The 20,060-nt window shown below is 38.8% G+C and overlaps 2 protein-coding genes across 3 annotated transcripts; both read right to left on the reverse strand.

The window, feature by feature from the left end:
- LOC119075171 (O-phosphoseryl-tRNA(Sec) selenium transferase) lies at positions 1 to 12,959 on the reverse strand. Of its 2 annotated transcripts, XM_037181567.1 has the most exons (6): positions 12,815 to 12,959; positions 5,070 to 5,074; positions 1,420 to 1,547; positions 1,210 to 1,353; positions 291 to 1,142; positions 2 to 225 (listed from the first exon to the last, which is right to left on the reverse strand). In XM_037181567.1, coding segments are annotated over exons 2-6 (1,275 nt in total). In that variant the 5' UTR covers positions 5,072 to 5,074; positions 12,815 to 12,959; the 3' UTR covers positions 2 to 76. The 2 variants fall into 2 exon arrangements, with proteins under 2 accessions (XP_037037461.1, XP_037037462.1); XM_037181566.1 differs by lacking the exons at positions 5,070 to 5,074; positions 12,815 to 12,959 and adding an exon at positions 1,614 to 1,833 and having other exon boundaries at positions 1 to 225; positions 1,420 to 1,549.
- Positions 11,943 to 18,624, reverse strand: LOC119075174 (V-type proton ATPase subunit E). The gene is made up of 4 exons (XM_037181571.1): positions 18,365 to 18,624; positions 17,207 to 17,419; positions 16,821 to 17,147; positions 11,943 to 13,513 (listed from the first exon to the last, which is right to left on the reverse strand). Exons 1-4 carry the CDS (start codon positions 18,395 to 18,397, stop codon positions 13,406 to 13,408), a joined length of 681 nt encoding a protein of 226 aa, XP_037037466.1. The 5' UTR covers positions 18,398 to 18,624; the 3' UTR covers positions 11,943 to 13,405.
- Positions 18,625 to 20,060: the final 1,436 nt, after the last annotated feature.

Here is a 20,060-nt window from a genome sequence, read left to right on the forward strand (position 1 = left end):
ATTATCATTAGGATCGATTTATCCCTCAGACTAAATGTGTTGCCATATTATTCGCTTCACAATAAAACCATTCTGTTCAGACGTTTGAGATGGATTTTATTTTATCGAGAACTTCAATCAGCTTTTCCATGACAACATCAACATCTGCCTTTTCGATACCAATTCCTGCAGCCATTGTCAAGTACGCCGCGTTGATATTAGCCCTTGAACTGTGCGTACCCCATCCTTAAAAATTGATTTTATCAAATTGCCGTGCCACCAGACAATCAAATTTGATGACCTTCACGTACCTTCAAATGTATATCCGTCGATTGATTTGATTTCACCGCTCGACACAAACCGTGCACCCGATATTCCCCGTTTGAATAGCATGGATCCTACGTTCATTTCTGTCTGCAGCGAACGTAGCGTCACCGCTACGGAGATTGGATTTTCTTTTGTTGCAATGACATCGGTCGTGTTCAGCGCCATCAGCGCACTTTTCATATACTGAAACACTGAATTCCGTTCGTCCACCAACTTCAAGTATCCATTCTTTCCCAATGCTAACAATGTCATGAAAACGTCCAACGTTTGCGACGACGATGCCCGTCCAGCGTATTGTTTGCCCACTAGTTCAATCAATTCTCCATTTCCAGCGACTACAGCACCACCCACGGGAACCATTAAATTTTTGTCCGTGCTCTGCACTATCAGATCCAACCGACAATCCTTGTTGGCCATCACGTTGCCAATTTTATTCATAATCCGTTTACTTTGCATTCCGTACGCATTGTTCACCAGGTGCGGGATGTCCTTTTCTTTAGCCAGCAACGATAAGACAGACACATCGTCACATTGTCTAGGAGCGAAGCAACTGGTCGTGGAGAAAATGGCCACAATATTGTCCGGTCCGAGTTCCTCGATTTTTTGCTGGAATGCTGGAACGTTTGTCGACAGACCGTTTTCCGTTGGAACAGTGTCAATGATGATTGGTGTGAGATTCGCCACCAGGATGCTCTTGAAGCACGACTTCTGATCGATTCGCGACCACAACACGTAGGAGGCATTCGGACGAGTTTTCTTAATGGTCGACAGGCACAGAGCTAATGTCATGCCGGTAGCCATCGGAACCAGAACGGTTTTTTTGAACTTATGTGACGCTGAAAAAGACAAGAAAATTCGTCGGCTTGTTTCGAAGTGCATAATGCACTGTGATCGTTCACCCACTCAATGTGCTGTACAAGTCTAATAGCATTTCATTGGTCAACTGATTCATGATGCTGGATCCAACTGCTTTCGGTTGTGATTCTTCCAGATCACCGGATCTGCCAATACCATGACCGAAGCTGTAATGCCGACGGGCAACGAGACCTTTGATCATACACATAATTCAATGTTATTGACGGTTGCTCTACTCCCTGACATCATTTTACTCACTGCAATAAATTCGAGCTTCCCTCTCTCCAACTCCGCATTTATTGGGGAAATTGTTGCTGTCTAAGGATGAAAGGTATTGAACCATTTGCTCTATCATAAAGTCACTCCATCCATTTTCCGGGATTTTCCTCTGCAAAAGTTGTAAACGGACAGTGGCATGTCAATCAGGTGGTTCCCTGTTCGGCAGTGTTTACCTTCTCAAAAAGGATCCTGAATGCCTTTTTGGTTGTTCTATTGGCGTCGAGTGCATTAGCCAAATGATTTTGGGGAACAAGAGTTGACAGGAGGTTCTTAAAGTCGTCGTCAGCCTTTAAATGGTCCATAGCAGCTTCTGTTATAATCTTTCGTTTGTTTATGCAAGATCAATCATTGAACTTCAATGTTTTTGTTGTTTACCTTGTTTACTAATCAAAACATTATTTTACCGAAACTAGCAGCTGTCACATTGTACGTATGCGTTCGGGTGTTGAGTTTTTGAACCGCGAAATATGAAATTTACATTCTGGCTTTGCGACTATATGGAGACTGTTTGGAAATTAAAGCTCAATTGTTTCGTTACATTTCTACTACACCACGTCAGTGTGAAGTTATACAGATACAGATACAGATACACGGGCGACAAGAATTGTTCTACGGCATGTGTCTAAAAATTCTAATTGATGTTGATGAAACTGCTGTTAGGAAAATAGTTAAAATAGGGAAAAATATGTTCAAAATCATCTGCCACTTGTAACGCAATTTTTTCTTCTAAAATTTTCTTAAATTTTTTGGGTCAAGTTTTTGTTGATAGAACTTTTGCGTTGAGGCGCAGAATGCGTCACCCTCAGCGATATCAGTTGTTTTGTAAGTAGAAACGGTAGAAACAAAAACTTGCGTCACACTTTCACCCTTCAGGGTTTTTGGCGGATATCAATTCTTTTAGAAATTTAGGGGTTTAGGAGTTTGGAATCACAGCAGTGACATAACCTAAACATGCAGACACACCAATTGAAGATTGACATTACGTTTTTCATAACTGTGGACGATGATTGCCAAGTGCCCACAGAATTGGAAGTCCAATCCAATTGCGAAATCATCACTCAGGCACTGGGGCTAGTAGTAATTTCGCGCCGTATGGGACGAATTATTTCATCGATGATATTTTCAACGCTGCGAATTGGCAACGGACACATTAGAATATCTATGAGTAAGTGTTACAGTGAACGACATCTCAAATGTCTCACTGTCATTTTTTTCAGAGAATGTCATTGTGAACTTGCAATGACACAATAAAATTCTCAGAAAAATTTAACAGTGAGACATTTGAGATGTCGTTCACTGTACATAGAAAGCAAATGAAAGAAAAATCATCTTGCCCAGCCGCGGATTTGAACACTCGGAATAAAAGTTTTTTTCCAGAAGGCCACCAGAAGGCGACAAAAACACTTTTTTGAGAGACATAAAGTGAATTCGCAATCTTCGTCGGTTACCAAACGATAATTAGCAATTTCCAGGTGATTGAAGATCCTGTGTAGATCAGATATTGCGTCCTGTGTAGCTCTTCTTCATTGCTGCCATTGAGAAAACTTTGGCTTTTTCATAAAAAGGAGAAATAAAATGAAAGCAAAATTGAAAGGCCAATTCTTTTGAGGTCCAGTTAAAATCGAAAAAGAAACACACAATTTGTCCAAGCAACGCACTTCAAGCAAAAGTGGTACTCCAAATGGGGTACTGAAACTTGACAGTGCTCCATACAAAATTTTACACTGTAAAAAGAGTGGGGATAAAATTTCATACAAAAAGTACTCTATTTGGCAGCTGTCATAAATAGCAGTTTTACTTGAAGTGCGTTGGTTCAAGTCTTGTTATCCCTAAAGTACCTAGAGACACCGTTTCGTCCCGCTAGTTTCAAAAACTTCTTAGTTCATCTTCATATTCCCGGTAAATATGCGGCCTCGTGTCATAACACACACAAACACACACTAAGCTTTCCGCTGCATTTTCGAATGAAAACCCACCTTATAGGTTCAAAGGTTTCACACATTGTCGTATGTACCTGATGGGATCCCCCAATGTGTTTGTTTCACTTTATATTTACTTCGGAACTTTCTTCAGATCGTGACACTTCATGAGTCGGTTGATACGTCGATGAGTTACCACATGTCTCCGACTCTAGAGATGTTGCTGCTGATCGAATTCCATTCCAGAACACCACCGTCAGAGCAGGCTGGAAACATCTAATTTTTTACTATAATGGCGCATCGAAAATGTTATAAAATAGAAAATCTGCCAAGTCGAGGGAATTACTTTTCCGTCAAGGGAATAATTTTCCATAAAATGGTGGCATGGTACGTTGGATAGTTCTCGGTGACTTCAGTACGAAACACGCATCCAGTGAGTTCAAATAACCAATCTACGTCTTCATTAGATCTTTAGTACAATATCGAAGTAGTAAAATGTACTAACATTACTAACATTACTTTCTAAAAAAAATTGTGAAGTAGCTGCACCAGGACCAACGGATGCGTGTTTCATACTCAGGACACTGAGACCTATCCAATGCAAAGTATATAAACACTGAAGGTAATGCAAATACACGAAAACAAGCAGGACCCAACTTTGAGGTGAATTTGTGATGAATTTACTGTATATCGATATACATACGTTACATGTCATATGAGTCACTGGTGTACATCGTTGCAGCCACCAAACACACTGCAGCTACCCAAATTATGAATGAGTGAACTTTAGGGCGTTACCAATGCAATACAGATCGCTAGAAAAATTCCGTATGGAACTGTCTGACATGGGATTCGAACCCGGATCATTTTGGTGGAAGGCTAGTACGCGTACGTAGCCACTAAGCCATCCCGTCCGTTTTGTTTCGCAGCATGTCTGGCTACGGTTTACACCTCATTTATTTGTTAGATTTAATAACTTTCACATTAGAGTCGACAATTTGACAGAATCAAAATCACTCGCTTCGCTCGCATCGCTCCACAAATGATTGATTAGTGAAATTGTATGCTAAAAACAATCGCATTTTTATCGAATTTACTTTCAATGGTTTTACCAGCTGATCCAACACATACAAAGACGTGCTGAACGTATTAACCTTGCAAAACGGCGGAAACAAATTTCGAAACGAAATTGGAAAATCAAGATCAAAATTTGAATCAATTTAACTCTTTAAGAGCACTGGACTCTTTCCCTTTGCAAATTTATAGCTTCCGTTTTTTGATGATTTCTCTGTACCAAAATTTTGAAAAAGTAAAACCGTCAAAGTAAATTTTAAAGGAAAAATTGGTTTGTGAGAAGATGCTGTTCCAGTGGAAGCCATTAAACTAGGTGGAGACTCCGTATTAAAGGCAATCACGGCTTTGTTTAATCAATGTCTCCAATGGGAAGAAGTACCAGAAGCCTGGGAAAATGCGGTAATTACATTGCTGCATAAAAAAGGAGACATAACAAAGCTGGAAAATTACCGACCCATAAGCCTATTGTCAACACTCTACAAGTTGTTTATGAAAATCATTACGAAGAGGAACACTAACAAGTTCGACTTCTACCAACCTGTTGAACAAGCTGCTTTCAGATCTGGTTTCAGCACAAACGACCATTTGCAGGTGATGAGAACGCTTATTGAGAAGTGTCGTGAATACAACATCGACATAGTCTTGCTATTCATAGACTTCGAAAAAGCTTTCGATTCAGTGGAAACATGGTCGATATTGGACGCATTAGACGAATGTAGAGTAGACTCAAGGTACTCCAACACAATTCGATATGTGTACAAAAATGCTACTTCATGTATAAAACTTCATAAGAGCACGGAGAAATTCAGAATTGGCCGAGGTGTAAGGCAGGGTGACACCATTTCACCTAAATTATTCACGGCGATTCTGCAGAGTATTTTTAAGAAGTTAAACTGGAGTAAAATGGGAATAAAGATAAATGGAGAGTACCTGAGCAATCTCCGCTTCGCTGATGACATTGTACCGAAAGCAGCGAATCTAGGTCAGGCTCAGCTTATGCTACAACAGTTAAGTGAGAAGGCGAGCAAAGTTGGCCTCAAGATGAACTTATCGAAAACTAAAGTCATGACCAACATCGGGGACGATAGAGAAATCAAAATTGGTGACACTGTCATTGAACGAGTCGACAGCTATGTATATCTAGGACATAAACTGAAGTTAGGTCTGGACAACCAAACTGCAGAAATAAGACGTAGGATTGGTCTTGCATGGGCAGCGTTCGGAAAACTCAGACTAATTTTCAAAAGCAAAATGAATAATAGTCTGAAACGCAAAGTTTTCGACACTTGTGTCCTTCCAGTGCTCACTTATGGAGCGGAAACGTTAACTTTAACAAAAGCATCCGAAGATAAATTGAGAGTGACACAAAGAGCCATGGAACGGAGTATGCTCGGAATAACACTCAGAGACAGAATGACGAATCAATGGATTCGACAACAAACCAGGGTCGTTGATGTCATGGAAAGAATAGCATCTCTGAAATGCGGGACATATTGCAAGAAGGACAGACGAACGTTGGACCAAAAAGATCATGAACTGGCGACCATATAAAAGACGAGCTATAGGTAGACCACCAGAGAGATGGACAAACGGAATTAAGAATATTGCAGGTACAAACTGGCAGCAAATGGCAATGGATCGTACGAAATGGAAAGAAGTTGGAGAGGCCTACATCCAGCAGTGGATAGAAACAGGCTGAAAAAGAAGTAGAAGAAGAAGGATTGTCATAACTGAACCCAGAAAAACTTGTGCAGATTACATACATTTACGCAATCTGCAAAGGTTTCCCCAAGTGGGCTAAGTTATGACTCACAACACAAACCAATTTTTCCTTTAAAAGTAACACATTTTTCCATGCTTCAATGGTTTTACGACTCCGTCAATTCCTTCAAGTTTCAGGTTTGCAACCGTACGTCCCCCGGAGCCCACAAATGGCGTACGTGACTTTTAGCAGGTGCGCATAGTTTATGTTGTTTCCGTGAGGAACTAATATATTCCAACTAAGCTGTTACAAAATATTTTTCGTTCTGGTGCGAAGCCATTTGCTAGTGATCACTAGGGCGTATCGAAATTTGCAAATTTTAAGGACCGCGATAGCCTGTGTGCGGAAAACGTATATCATCGAAAACTGTGTCCGGGCATGTGGTTGATGGATCCAATGGAGCCATGGAAGAAGTCCTTAAAATTTGCAAAATTCGATACGCCCTAGTGATCACCTACCGAATGGCTTTTCACCAGTGCAAAATTTAAGCAAAAATGATACGAATCTCGGAATCTAGAACAAATCTGGGAGGTGCGGGAATTCAGTAAAAACCCAACTTTTAGCAAAATGGAAGCGGTTTATCAAGGTTGGAAATGGGTCTTTCATCATTGAAAGAAAAAGGGACACCTTGCAACACTAAAACATTATAGTTATTGGTGAAATTATGAATCGCCCAAAATTTCCCTGTCGTCGACAAAATTATATTCGTATGATAACAAGCTTCAAATTGAAGATAAAAATTAAAACAATAATGATTTCGTTCTGTCGAAAGGAAATCTAACGTTTAGATGTTTTGCCCACTTTCATTTTTGTGTCAGGGAGATGCGGGAAATCAGAAACAAAACTACATTTTTTATTTACATCTTTAAAAAAAAATTCTATTTAAAATCGCTTGATAAGATTTTAGTGTAGACAATTGAGTCGTACAACTTTACTATTGCATAGAAAAATAGGTCAGCATCCTCTTAAATTTTTTGTGTAACAGTAACTTATTAACCGTACGAAGAAACACCTTTGGATTTTTGGCTAAAACATGAAGAATCGATTTTTTTAACTGTGAAAATTCTATGTCTCCAGTTTCGTGGCTGATCACAATGTGAATGTGAGATACTCTCAGAGTTCTACAACAACCAAATACAAAGTATACAGTAGAAGGTTCCAAAAATAACCAAATAAAATTGTACCAAGTCATACAAATCGAAACACTCCGATCCGAAACATGTTTCGAAGACTCTGCAGAATTCTGTGAATCTTGGAGACAGTGATACCGTACATCAAATGCAATGGAAGCGAAGGGAAAATGAATTTTGCCTGGTTTATGGTCCTCATAGACAGAGGACCTCGGCATTGCACGATATTTGTTTCTAAATTTGGTCACCCATGTCAAAAATGGTCTAAAATATCAGTCGATACTGTCCAGAATCTGGAAATAATCTGCAATTCTGGAAAAATTGGTCACTTACATCAAACGCAATGGAGGCGAAACGAAATTTAATTTTGTCTGGTTTATGGCATACATAGACAGAGGACCTGGGCATTGCACGATATTTATTCCAAAACAGGGTCACCCATATCAAAAATAGCGTGAAAAATGGGTAAATAAACCGTCGTTACCGTGCAATATTGCACGGTATCGACTGATTTCAAACTAATATTTCGACTTATTTTTGATATGGGTGACCCTGTTTTGGAATAAATATCGTGCAATGCCCAGGTCCTCTGTCTATGTATGCCATAAACCAGACAAAATTAAATTTCGTTTCGCCTCCATTGCGTTTGATGTAAGTGACCAATTTTTCCAGAATTGCAGATTATTTCCAGATTCTGGACAGTATCGACTGATATTTTAGACCATTTTTGACATGGGTGACCAAATTTAGAAACAAATATCGTGCAATGCCGAGGTCCTCTGTCTATGAGGACCATAAACCAGGCAAAATTCATTTTCCCTTCGCTTCCATTGCATTTGATGTACGGTATCACTGTCTTCAAGATTCGCAGAATTCTGCAGAGTCTTCGAAACATGTTTCGGATCGGAGTGTTTCGATTTGTATGACTTGGTACAATTTTATTTGGTTATTTTTGGAACCTTCTACTGTATACTTTGTATTTGGTTGTTGTAGAACTCTGAGAGTATCTCACATTCACATTGTGATCAGCCACGAAACTGGAGACATAGAATTTTCACAGTTAAAAAAATCGATTCTTCATGTTTTAGCCAAAAATCCAAAGGTGTTTCTTCGTACGGTTAATAAGTTACTGTTACACAAAAAATTTAAGAGGATGCTGACCTATTTTTCTATGCAATAGTAAAGTTGTACGACTCAATTGTCTACACTAAAATCTTATCAAGCGATTTTAAATAGATTTTTTTTTAAAGATGTAAATAAAAAATGTAGTTTTGTTTCTGATTTCCCGCATCTCCCAGTCAATACCAAAAAAGAAAAAAACATTTTTCTGTATACGTGAGAGTGTATTGGTGAGCTATGATATGAATCGGTTGGTAGGGAAAGTAAACGGTCGAGAAGGAAAGTAACGGTTGGGAAGGAATGCACCAACACACTCTCACTATTACAGAAAAATAACTTTCAAAATACCCCAATACACACTCGATGTGTGTTTTCGCTTGGGCTTCGCCCGCGCGTGCACACACATCTCGTGTGTATTGGGGTATGTTGAAATATACTATTTATCTCCTGCAAGCTGATATTTCATACATTACGCGTTTCTGCATATAAACACAAACACATACATAGCCTATACGATTGGATAATTCACACATAACCCACCTAGGGTAAATTTACTTTCCATCTACATATTTGAAAAAAAAATCGCCGAACGGCGGAAGCGAACACGTGACCAGCAGCATATCAACCAAACATGCTGACCACTACGCCAACAAATCACATAACGCGATGCAATTGGTGTCGGTAGTGGTTCGTTAGTCACTTCTACATCGATCAAATAATCAGAGTAGTCGGAATGATGTCATTTGAACGAAATGTTGAGGTGGATAGTATATGTGTGTGAGTAAGTAAATAAAGGATTCTCTGTATGATGTTTTTTTTGTTGTGAATGCGTTTTAAAACAACATGCTTAATTAATTAATTTTAAATCCAAATTTTTGTGGTTATTTCGCTAATGTATGAAATATCAGCTTGCAGGAGATAAAACATTGTTCTACCTTGGTGTATATTTCTCGAATCACTTCTTATGTACAATTGTATATACACTCGCTGGCGCTCGTTATATACAATTGTACATACGAAGTTATTCTCGAAATATACACCAAGGTAGAAAATGTACTATTACGTTATGGCAGTGCAGTGGTTGCTTTTCGATCCATTCATGGGTGTACGAATTAATTTATAAGCAATTAATAGTACATTATAACACGATGTGATCAGGAGAGTGATATTTGAGTATGTTATACGTACTTAGAAGAATACAAACAAACAATATTTACAACGAGTGTACAACAAGTATCTGTTACGACATTTTGTTTGCAGCAAGGTCACTCTACGACGAAATTTTCAATTTATCATCTGTCTTCAAGTGCCCGTTCCTTTAAGATGAGTGGTATTGTTATCCTATATCCATAAATAAGTTATTTGCAGCAATTCTTACATTAATTACATGTATCTGGAGTCGGTTAAAGCTGATTTCACTAGCCATAAGAAGAAATTTACCCTAAAAATATGTGGAAATCAGCTTAAACCGACTCCAGATACACATAATCATTGTAAGAAATGCTTCAAAAAACTTAAACCACCTATTTATGAAGAATGCATAACAATTCCACTCATTCTAAAGGAACGGGCACTTGAAGATAGATAGTAAATTGAAAATTTCGTCGTAGAGTGACCTTGCTGCAAACTAAATGTCGTAACAGATACTTGTTGTGAGGCTGGTATGGCGAATGTGGTATCGCTGTAAAGCTTAGACTGCAGGCTGATCAGGCACTATTGTTTTGTTGCAGATAGAGTCAACCTGTGTATTACAGATGAGTCGAAGTTTTACCGAGGATGGTGAAAATAAAATTTTTCAAATATTGTACAATTCAGACAAATTTTGTAAAATCCATTCCCAGCGTTTAATAGAGCGTGGAATCCTCTACCAATATCGCCATTCAAAGAGTTTCAAACTCTCTTCATCTTGGACATATCACCATTCAAAGATGTCGAATTTTCGACTTTATCTGGCTGTAGCTACGTGGTCAAGTTGTCGAGGGGAGCCATTTCAATGCGAATTAGCTTAGAATTAGTCCCTCTATGCGTTGCGATAACAATCTGTATTCAAATTGACTCGTCGATCCCGCACAGCCATGAGTACCGGTTCTCCGAAACGGCTGGAAAATTTTGCGAACTGAATGTGGTTCCTTATAGTACTGGAGTCCCTCAATAAGAATATAAAAAACGAGCCGTCAGAACAGTCGGAGCGTTTGCTGCGACGGAGCCCCGTACAAACCCGTACATCTATTGCGCAGATGACCCTAGTTCGTCCGTCGCCCTACTCTTACCGTAAGCCAAATGCGGCCGTAAACGTCGGTAGAGTAAAATTCTTATAAAATGTGTACGTCTTTAAAATTGCGCATAGCGCAATTACGAAGCCCCGTACTACGTTCAAATGTAACACAAACTATACTTCGCACTGATCAGTGACTTTGTAATTATCATTTTCATCGATTTATATTGTTTTTACAAAAATCCAAAATGGCGGCTGACGGCCATTTTGTTATGAGGTGGAAAGTAGTACAGCTGCTTTACATTCGTTATTACCTTTCAAACAAAAAAAAATCATGAAATTCGGTCAAATTTTACTCGAGATATTAACAAAAAACACCACCTTCACTCTATGGCCGAGTAGCCTCATATAAGCTCACTCCAAGAGACCTAGCTAACGCTACGGTGAACCGAATTTCATAAACCTTTTTTTTCCCGGATTGGTACGGTCAATACCTATCTAATAAAGCGAAATCTATCTAAATCCGTTCCAATGTGGCCAGCCTACAAGCAAAAACGGCTTGCCGCCTTGTACCTAGTTCACACCAAGGGGTCTAACTCACGAGTCGCTCATCCAATTTCCATAAACTTTTTTTTGTCGATCGGTATTGTAAATACCTTTCATTTGACGTATCACTTACATGTGTAGCCTTTGAATGGCCGCAGATATCTTCGGAAAACGTTAAATCACTTATTGGGCCCCAGCTCCGGAAGGGTCGACCCAAAATCGCCCATCTTCGAACTTAGCCTCACTATTTCGACTATCTTTCAGGGAAAAAAAATTTTTGAAATCGGATTTGATTTACTCAAGATATCGACGTGACAGACGGACGGACGGACGGACGGACAGACGGACAGACACAATTTTTATTGCGGATTCGTTATCTATGAACATAGGCAAACACTTTGCCCTTACCGTCTGCTTCGAATTCCATCAATTACACATGGCATCGTAATCCTATTAGCCCCTTGTACTTCGTACGGGGCTAAAAATCCCGGGAAATGGTAAACCGGTTAACCGGTTTTTCCCGGTTTTTAATTTCCCGGTTACATTCCCTAGTTGTAGTGACCGCCTAAGTAAGTAGGTATTACTTTCCCTACACAGAATTCGATTGTGTGTTTCGCCCCCATTGGACCTGATGGTACGAGCTAAAGCTAAACTGACTTTTTTCCACCATGAAAACCGTATGTGTCTGTTGCATGAAGCAAATAATAAAGTCAACGAAATAACACATCCCTTACACATTTTTATTTGATTTTTTTGTTTGTTTTATTCACACCTATACATATTTACACCATAATAATATGATTATAATGACTGATTCTGATAATCTTATTAAATTTATTTTTTGTTGTCTTTTGTTTAACAATTTTTTGCTTTTAATATAACGTTTCTCATCTCAAATGTTTTCATCAATTTTATCAATTTACTTTAATGTTTACTTGAATCTGGCTACAATTTATTTTTGTTTTTCTCATTAAATTTTGGTTTCGGTAAATATATGCTACACAGTTAACAGTTTAGTGGTATGCCTCAAAAATTAATTCTTAAAGTTACGTTTCCAAAGCAGAACATATTACGTTCCCAAGGAACGCCGACTGCGGCGGAGACCATTATAAAGTCGACGACCTCTGACACTGTATCAATTTTATCAACGGAAATCGAACGAAAAACTAAATCTACTGCGCAGTATAACATCGATAAAACCGCAACAAATCCATATTCACTAACGGGATGCGCGGGGCGATTATAAATTCCGTCCGATTGAATGTAAATATGCAAACGATTTTGTCCGAACTTTGACGAGTCGAGGAAAAATGAATTTCCTGATTTAATGTTCCATTCATTTTTAAATTGTCAACAGGATCAAATTTAGAAGAGAAAACCGCAAATATATTTGACATTCAATCCGGTCTCTTACACTCTCTCGCTGAGAGCTAAATGTAACTGCAATATTCAAGGTCAGATTGTCGGGGGTCGTTATTTTGAATACAGAAAAACGTCGAACATTGCAGCCACACGATCGATAATTGCAATCAATTAACTAAATTCCATTTTTGTCAATTCGCTTCACGATCAGCAAAATAATAAAAAAAAAAAACTCGAATCCGGAAGCGGGAAGTCCGGATGGACAAAATGTATTGGATAAAAGATTGTCCAGAAGAATGTATCCAAAATATTGTTGCGAGTGATGGAGATATCGTATTTTGGTGAATGCGAAGCAAAGATGCTGAGACAAATATGTCGAATTTAGTTACTTGAGAATTGGATCACTCTGTGATTGGTTGAAGGTTGATTGAAATGGATTTGTTGAAGCGGCAGGAATAAAAACCAAATTTAAAAAAAAAAGACGAAGCGACAATGCGAAACTTGATTTTTGCATTAATTTAGTTGCGTTTAAGGGACTGTAACAATTTTTTTCTTCATCTGAATACAATTAAAATTCTTTTGTTTAACTGACATAGTACACGGACCTGCCTATCATTCCAAGAACAAAAAATACGAAAAATGTTTTAATTATTTTATAGAAGGAATGTGTAAATGGTTTTTTCTCTCTAATATTTTTTTAATTTTTTTTTTTTTATTTTTTAATTAAAGTCAAACCTACCATTCACATCCAGCATTCAAAATGACCAAACAGAAATGGTAAGCATCGAAATTTTAAATAGTTTTTTTTCTTGTTTGTGTGTGTGTTTAAATTGTGATTTTAATCGGCGAATTTGCGATTAAGATTGCGTCCGAATAGGGCCTGACGAATCTCAGGCACCAATTGCTGAGCAATGAGTTCCAAACGCGATTCCAACGTGTTGGGAACCTGTGTGACAAGAAAATAAATTTCGTTTCAGTTGGGTTCAGTTTGTCGTTCGCGTCTAAACATTTTGAGGAATTCTTCTGAAAAACAGAAGACCGAAATCGAACGCATTTTCCATTGGAATTTTTGTTATGTGCCTAGTAAGTTATTCGACTCCAGAAGCCAAAACCACTTTCAAAAAAATTCTTCGAAGCCTGTGTGGCTAGTGTGGGAGGTGATCAAAAACCGCACTTTTCTTACAGTTTCTCCAGTTACACGAGTCGTACAGGGTCTTTTGGGATGTCATTAGAAAGGTAATTGCATGTACTTTCGGGGAAAATATGGTCTTATTGGGTTTACACACTGTGCAGTTGAAGTTATCGACCGAAAAAAGTCGGAAAACTTACACTTTTCTTACAGAAATTTCTCGAGTTAAACGAAACGTACATCGTCATGTAGGGTGTCATTAGAAAGGTAGTTGCATGTACTTTCAGGGCAAATAGGGTCTCTTTGGGGTTCGGAAGCATTAGACGACGAATTATGAGAAGTTGAAATGTTTAAGTGCTTATATTGAATCGTAGATGCAACCACACTTCCGTAAACTCTACTTTCCCTGAAAATGCATGCAATTACCTTTCTAATGACACCCATCACAACTATGTACGTTTCGTGTACTTCGAGAAATTTCTATAAGAATTTCTTACTAAGAAACCGCCTTTTTCGGTTGAAAACTTCAACTACACAGTGTGGATGAATCTTAAACCCAATAATACCCTATTTGCCCCGAAAGTACATGCAACTACCTTTCTAATGACACCCCAAAAGACCCTGTACGACTCGTGTAACTGGAGAAATTTGTGGAAGAAAAGAGCAAGTTTTCAGTTTTTGATCAAGTCTGACTACCCACACAAGCTTCGAAGAATTTTTTCAGAGTGGCTTTGGCTTCTGGGATCGAATACCTTACTGGGCCACACATAAAAAAATTCCAATGAAAAATGCGTTCGATTTCGGTCGGTTGTTTTTCAGAAGAATCCCTCTTTCAATTCCCTCAACATTCTCATCAGCAGAATGTTGAGGGTTTAATCGCTTCACAGAACACGTTTTGCATCTTTCTTCTTCTGTACCTGAAATGCCTAACAAATTTAAACTAAACGCAGATAAGGCTTGCCAGAGAACAGAGTTAAAAACTCTTCCCTTACCCAGTCTGTTATCACGGAGAGTGAACTTTGGTAGCTAGGCCATCGGACATAGAGCTGGTTCGGCCTTAGAACTCGGTGGTGACCCTAGAACAGTATAGTTCATCTTCAGTTGTTCCACCTGGTCCTTAACGAGACAGCAGACGGTACACTCACATTGAACAAATAATGAGTACCAAGGCGCTAAATCATTAAAACGTTGGACATAACTACGCGAAACGGCGTATCACTGAGAAACACCGTGAGAACTCAGTCAAAAGCATGGCGATAAAACATTAATTCAAGGGCACAGTGAACAATCGGTCCAGAATTTCATCCATAAAATCGAATTCACAATACACTCGCACATCTTCACCTCTATTGTTCCCTCCTTCAGTCAGCGTAACTTTCTTCAGCGTTCAGAATTGATTTCTTTATGGCAGCCAGTTCTCAGAATCATAAACAGAAAAACTGATAACACTCCGGGAGCAACGGACTAGCTACCAAAAAGCCCTTCGAGATCACGAAAAGACCCGTAAAATTTGAAAAATGATCTTTTTTCAGTTTTTTCAGATAAGAGTTCAAGAGGTCTTCGGGAATCGCCTGAATTCGCAGTATGGCCAGTCCGGGACTGTAAGTACAACGGCCCATAACAGAATAATGATTTTTTAGAAAATTAATTTTGTTAGTCGCTGAGTCTGTTTGTAGCCACTGAGTCTGTTTGTCTGTCTGAGGCCGCTACAAGAAGAATTTTTTTTTAGCTGCCCGATTTGTTTGCCAACATTTAAGATCAACAAAATGTCTCACATGTGAGAGCAGGGGTCAGAATTCGAAACGATTTCTCTAAAATTTTTGATGTCTTGAAAGGACTGGCTATGGACTCGCAGCTCTATACTTTAATATTGTTCTTGAGAAGGTGATAAGCGAGAGTAACATGGAAACTAGCGGCACAATCTTCTAAAAGTTGAGTCAGTTGCTAGAATATGCTGACGACCTTGACGGAATCTTGACATCTTTAACAAGAATTTCACGAACATTGAAGAGAAGGGTGCTGAGTTCGGTACCAAATTCAGTGAGAAGAAGACCAAGTACATGACAAATTCATTGTCTAATGGGAGACAAATGAGCCATTCGCTGGAGGTGAATGGAAAACACTTCCAGTCTGTAGACAGCTTTACTTACTTTGGGTCGGAGGTCAACAGTGAACGAAGAGGAAATAGGTAAGCTTGGTAACAGGAGTTACTACAGTCTTGAGAAACTCTTGCGATCTGTACAGATCGCTGGTACGACCAGTTGTAACGTATTGATAGGAAGCTTGGTGTACGACACAACGATATGACCAGACACTTCTTCGGTTAATTTTTGGGGGGAGTGAATGTGGAAGGTAATTTAATCTATCGATGAAGTTCACTCGGTCATGTACAAAGAATGGATGAGGAACATGTGCCACTGAAACTACTAAATACAAATCCCGATGGTAGCCGCTGACCAGGAATACCAAAATCATGATGGAAAGATGCAATTGAGTCGAATCTAAGGCTGAGCGATTGCAGAACGTTAGCGCGGAATAGGTCTGATTGGAGAAGAATGCTGAAGGAGGCAAACCCAATGGTAAGTTATAGTGACTGCCTAAGTGAGTGCGTAAGGAGAGTGTTTTAAAACAGTGGGAAATCGATGATGGGTCTGCCATTTCGTAATTTTTGTCATGAGAGGCTCTACGTTTCAAAGTTTAGGCTGAGTTAGAAGACAAATCGGTACATCGTGTAGGCATACCGGAAAACAATTTCTTTTTGCTTAGAATCAGGCTCTGCGTCGATTAAACATAACTTGTCTGGAGTCTGGATGCTCTAACCTCATCATGGGCAATATAACGATCGATTCGAAAATAGCAAACGGGACCTTCCGGCTGTCATATCGAAATCGTTCCGTATCAGAGGAGAGAGGAGAGGAAAGTTGGGATTCATCCACACTGAATCAGGACTGTTTCGGCCTCCACAAAACAAGTGCAAAATGAAAAAGAGAACTCGTCTGCCATTGTCGCTGTTGCGACATCACGTATGACCTTTCCACAATGAAAGTTCCCCTCTTAGCTCTCTGACATTGACAGTCTCCCTTCGTTTTACAATTTCTTTTGGTAAGCAAAATTCAACACTTACTCGGATGCGTCCGTTCAAGGCGGATAATTCTACGCCGCCGCATGTGTCAGCACCAAGAAAACTTGTGGTGTCCAATTTCAACGAAACGTCTTTGCCCATTTTCGCTTTGTACTGTTCGACAGCCTTGGGCAACAGACTCTGCACCAATTCCTGGTCGACCTGACGGGTTTTGATTAACGTATTCGGTTCCATGATTTGAAACAATCCTTGAACGATCAACGTCAACAGAACCTCGGAGTACTTCGCTGAGTCTTTCGTTACTTCACCCAATCGTCGACGAGCCTCGTCCAACACACTGCTGACATGGTCCTCGCGTACTTTCAGTACCTGCGGAGATTTGATTTGTGTTACGTTCATCAGTTCTAACGTTGCCATTGTCATCTTACCTTCAAACGGGCCTGATTGAGCATGTTAGACGATTGGATTTTCTTTTGTAGTTCGACTTGTTTCTCTTTCTTTTCGTAGTATTCCATGATCTTAAGGCGTTGTTGTTGAACCAAACGTCCTTTTTCGATGTTAAATTCTTCTTCGGCTTTAGCATCGATCTCTTCGGCCTTTTCATTGGCTTCTTGCTCAATGAAGGCCATCATGTGTTTGATCTAAAGCGGTAAAAGGGAAAAGAAAAATCATTTTGGAATCGATTGAAGACTCAGATTTCACATCTTGCCTGATCCCAGTCAAGGCTTTCTTAGAAGAGTAAGGGAAAAACAAGAATTCCTCAGGTCAGTCTAAGGTCTGCAACGCTGAGTTGCTAGAACTTATATGCCTATGCCTATGCCTATTACAGAGGTAACTAAATCATTTCGGAATCGGTTGAAGAGGAACGAATTTCTATCAATTAACTTCAAGTGATTATAATCTTCCGGACGGTCAGCTATGACCCCGTGTCATAATCATATTTCGATTTTTTTCTTCGTTTATCAGTCACACCAATAATCACACAGAGTGTAAAAGAGTTAAACATGACATGATAAACAAACATGGCGGCAGTAGATAAGTCATGTGACTCGAAATTTTTGGATTTGATCCACGAAATTCTTTATTTTTGCCTACGAGCCCCAACATTATGCTGGTCAATTTTACAACCTCAATCTTTACAGCAAATCCATTTCTCATGACGTGCGGGACAGCTTCGGTATACTAGACTTTGATTGATCAATTTATGTGTTCACATGATATGTCACTCATCTTGTGACCTAAAAAATTGTTTCTAAATTTTCGATTTTCTTTTGATTTCAATCAAGTTCATCCGACCAATTCGACCTTTTGGGACATATTGGGAGAAGTCTATCGTTCAAGAACAATTCGACTTGACAAAGAACTCGATCTATGACCGACGGGATGTCATGAAACATTGAATGAAGACATTTAACAAGTCGATAAAATTACTCCGAATCGACTGAAAGTTGGATCGACAATCATTCCATTTTCCATTTTTCGTCAAAAAAAGTCAGTCAGATCCGTGTTCAATGCAAAAACTACTCCAAATGTTCGTCATTCTTCTGCTTCCAATACGGAATCAAGTAAAATCAATTTTTCCTTACCTGTTTCTGAACGTCTGCATCGCTTAAAGCCATTTTGCGCTGATTTTATTGTGCCTGGGTTGTTTGTAAAAACTAATTTAAATATACGAATCGAAACACACCAGTTTTCGATCACACAATGAGAAAGATTCACTATTGGGAGTAACACCTCAACTCCGACGAGAAAAAAAAATATTCCGTCACTTGATCGAATGAAATGAATAGAAGTCCCGAGATACGTTCAATGAAATTTTTTCATTAATCATATGATTCAACTACGTGAATCGAATCAGCAATTAAAAAGAAAATGGACTAGAGGCTCGGTGCTGCCAGATATAGTAATGATTTTTACCAACGAAGTACTAAACTAACTTTCACATTGTTTGCGATTTCAATGTTGAACACGAGATGAAGGAAAATATAGCTTTTTAATCATAAGACCAACATGATCATAGTTTCAGTGGGTCAAGTCTGGCTGCATATTCTATTAAACACTAAAACGTTTTCTTTAGACAATCGCTAGATAAAATTGAATAGGTTTGCTCCATAATACGGTAAAAACGATTTTTGACAACCCGAAAACGAACGAGAGCACCCACAAAACCATCTCAACGCTTTTGCAAACAATTTGTAAACAATAATTTTTTGGTCACATAACCTTGGAACAGACCAATGTTACGCTGCGTCACTTTCCGTTTTGAATACTTCTTTGAATGTCGATTTGCTGTCAACATTTTCAAAAGAAAGTAACTGTGCCTTCCAGAGCGATGCGATAGTGATGGTTTCGAAATTTTTCTTTTGTCCTAATGTCAAAGAATGAAAGAAAAATTTCGCATCTATCACTTTCGCGTTTATTTCGATGGATAGAGGGAATATGTCGAATGATTTTGAATTTGGTCGAGAGAAAATGTATTAAATTCTCTCTCAAAAGACCACCTGTCATCCGACATATTCCCTCTATCCGTTGAAACGATGTCACAGTCCTCATATTAGCATCTCTCTGCCAATATCAAATGGTGAGAAATTAGAATAAAATTGTAAAGCATGCGTAGTCTCCGCTTAAAAAAAGTTACCCGTTTTCATTTCGTTTTGCCTCCGTTTTAGTATGGTTTCCACTCAACAAAAAGTACTCCGTCAAGTAAACAAAGTAAAAATTGCAAAAATTCAATTTTGTCTGTCACACGCAATGTTTCTCTGGTAGGCGGAAATTAAGCCTTATGATCAAAATTTGAACACGATTCTCTCTCAAAACTCATTTGTGTTCGTTTTTGGTCCTTGGACTAAGGCTGCTAGTAGTGCCTTATGTGTATTTATACTCAATAAATTAAAATTTTAGGGCTATTTGAAATTCATGTTACATTTGAAAGGAACGTCGTACGGGGCTTCGTAAATGGGTTGTGATGGAAGTTACAGATTTAGCCGCAAAAATCGACTCCAGCACCAACTTTGTAATTTTCTTTCTCGAATTTCACACGTAATTTCTACTCAAACGGGAATAATTTTGTAATTTTACTTAAAAAATACAAATTCTACTACCGAGCCAAAAAATAAACAACCAGAATACATGTCTTATTTACGAGCGTCATATACCTTGATCGCAATTCTTCTTCTTCTTAAAATGGCGGAAATCACAACCCATTGCGCCATGCGCAATTTTTAAGATGTAAACATTTCATAATAATTTTACTTTAACTACGTTAACGGGCGTAATAGGCTT

This window comes from Bradysia coprophila, unplaced genomic scaffold, assembly GCF_014529535.1.
Source record: "Bradysia coprophila strain Holo2 unplaced genomic scaffold, BU_Bcop_v1 contig_193, whole genome shotgun sequence".
Classification (NCBI taxonomy): domain Eukaryota; kingdom Metazoa; phylum Arthropoda; class Insecta; order Diptera; family Sciaridae; genus Bradysia; species Bradysia coprophila.

Excerpts from the sequence above, each read along its gene's own strand:
- LOC119075171 (XM_037181566.1), bottom strand. The coding sequence starts at position 1,742 with ATGGACCATTTAAAGGCTGACGACGACTTTAAGAACCTCCTGTCAACT. Across the intron at positions 1,143-1,209 it reads AGACTTGTACAGCACATTGA|CGTCACATAAGTTCAAAAAA; the intron begins GTGGGTGAACGA and ends TGTCTTTTTCAG. Across the intron at positions 226-290 it reads CGACGGATATACATTTGAAG|GATGGGGTACGCACAGTTCA; the intron begins GTACGTGAAGGT and ends TCAATTTTTAAG.
- LOC119075174 (XM_037181571.1), bottom strand. The coding sequence starts at position 18,397 with ATGGCTTTAAGCGATGCAGACGTTCAGAAACAG. Across the intron at positions 17,420-18,364 it reads ATGCAGACGTTCAGAAACAG|ATCAAACACATGATGGCCTT; the intron begins GTAAGGAAAAAT and ends TTACCGCTTTAG. Across the intron at positions 13,514-16,820 it reads CCTTGAACGGACGCATCCGA|GTTCCCAACACGTTGGAATC; the intron begins GTAAGTGTTGAA and ends CTTGTCACACAG.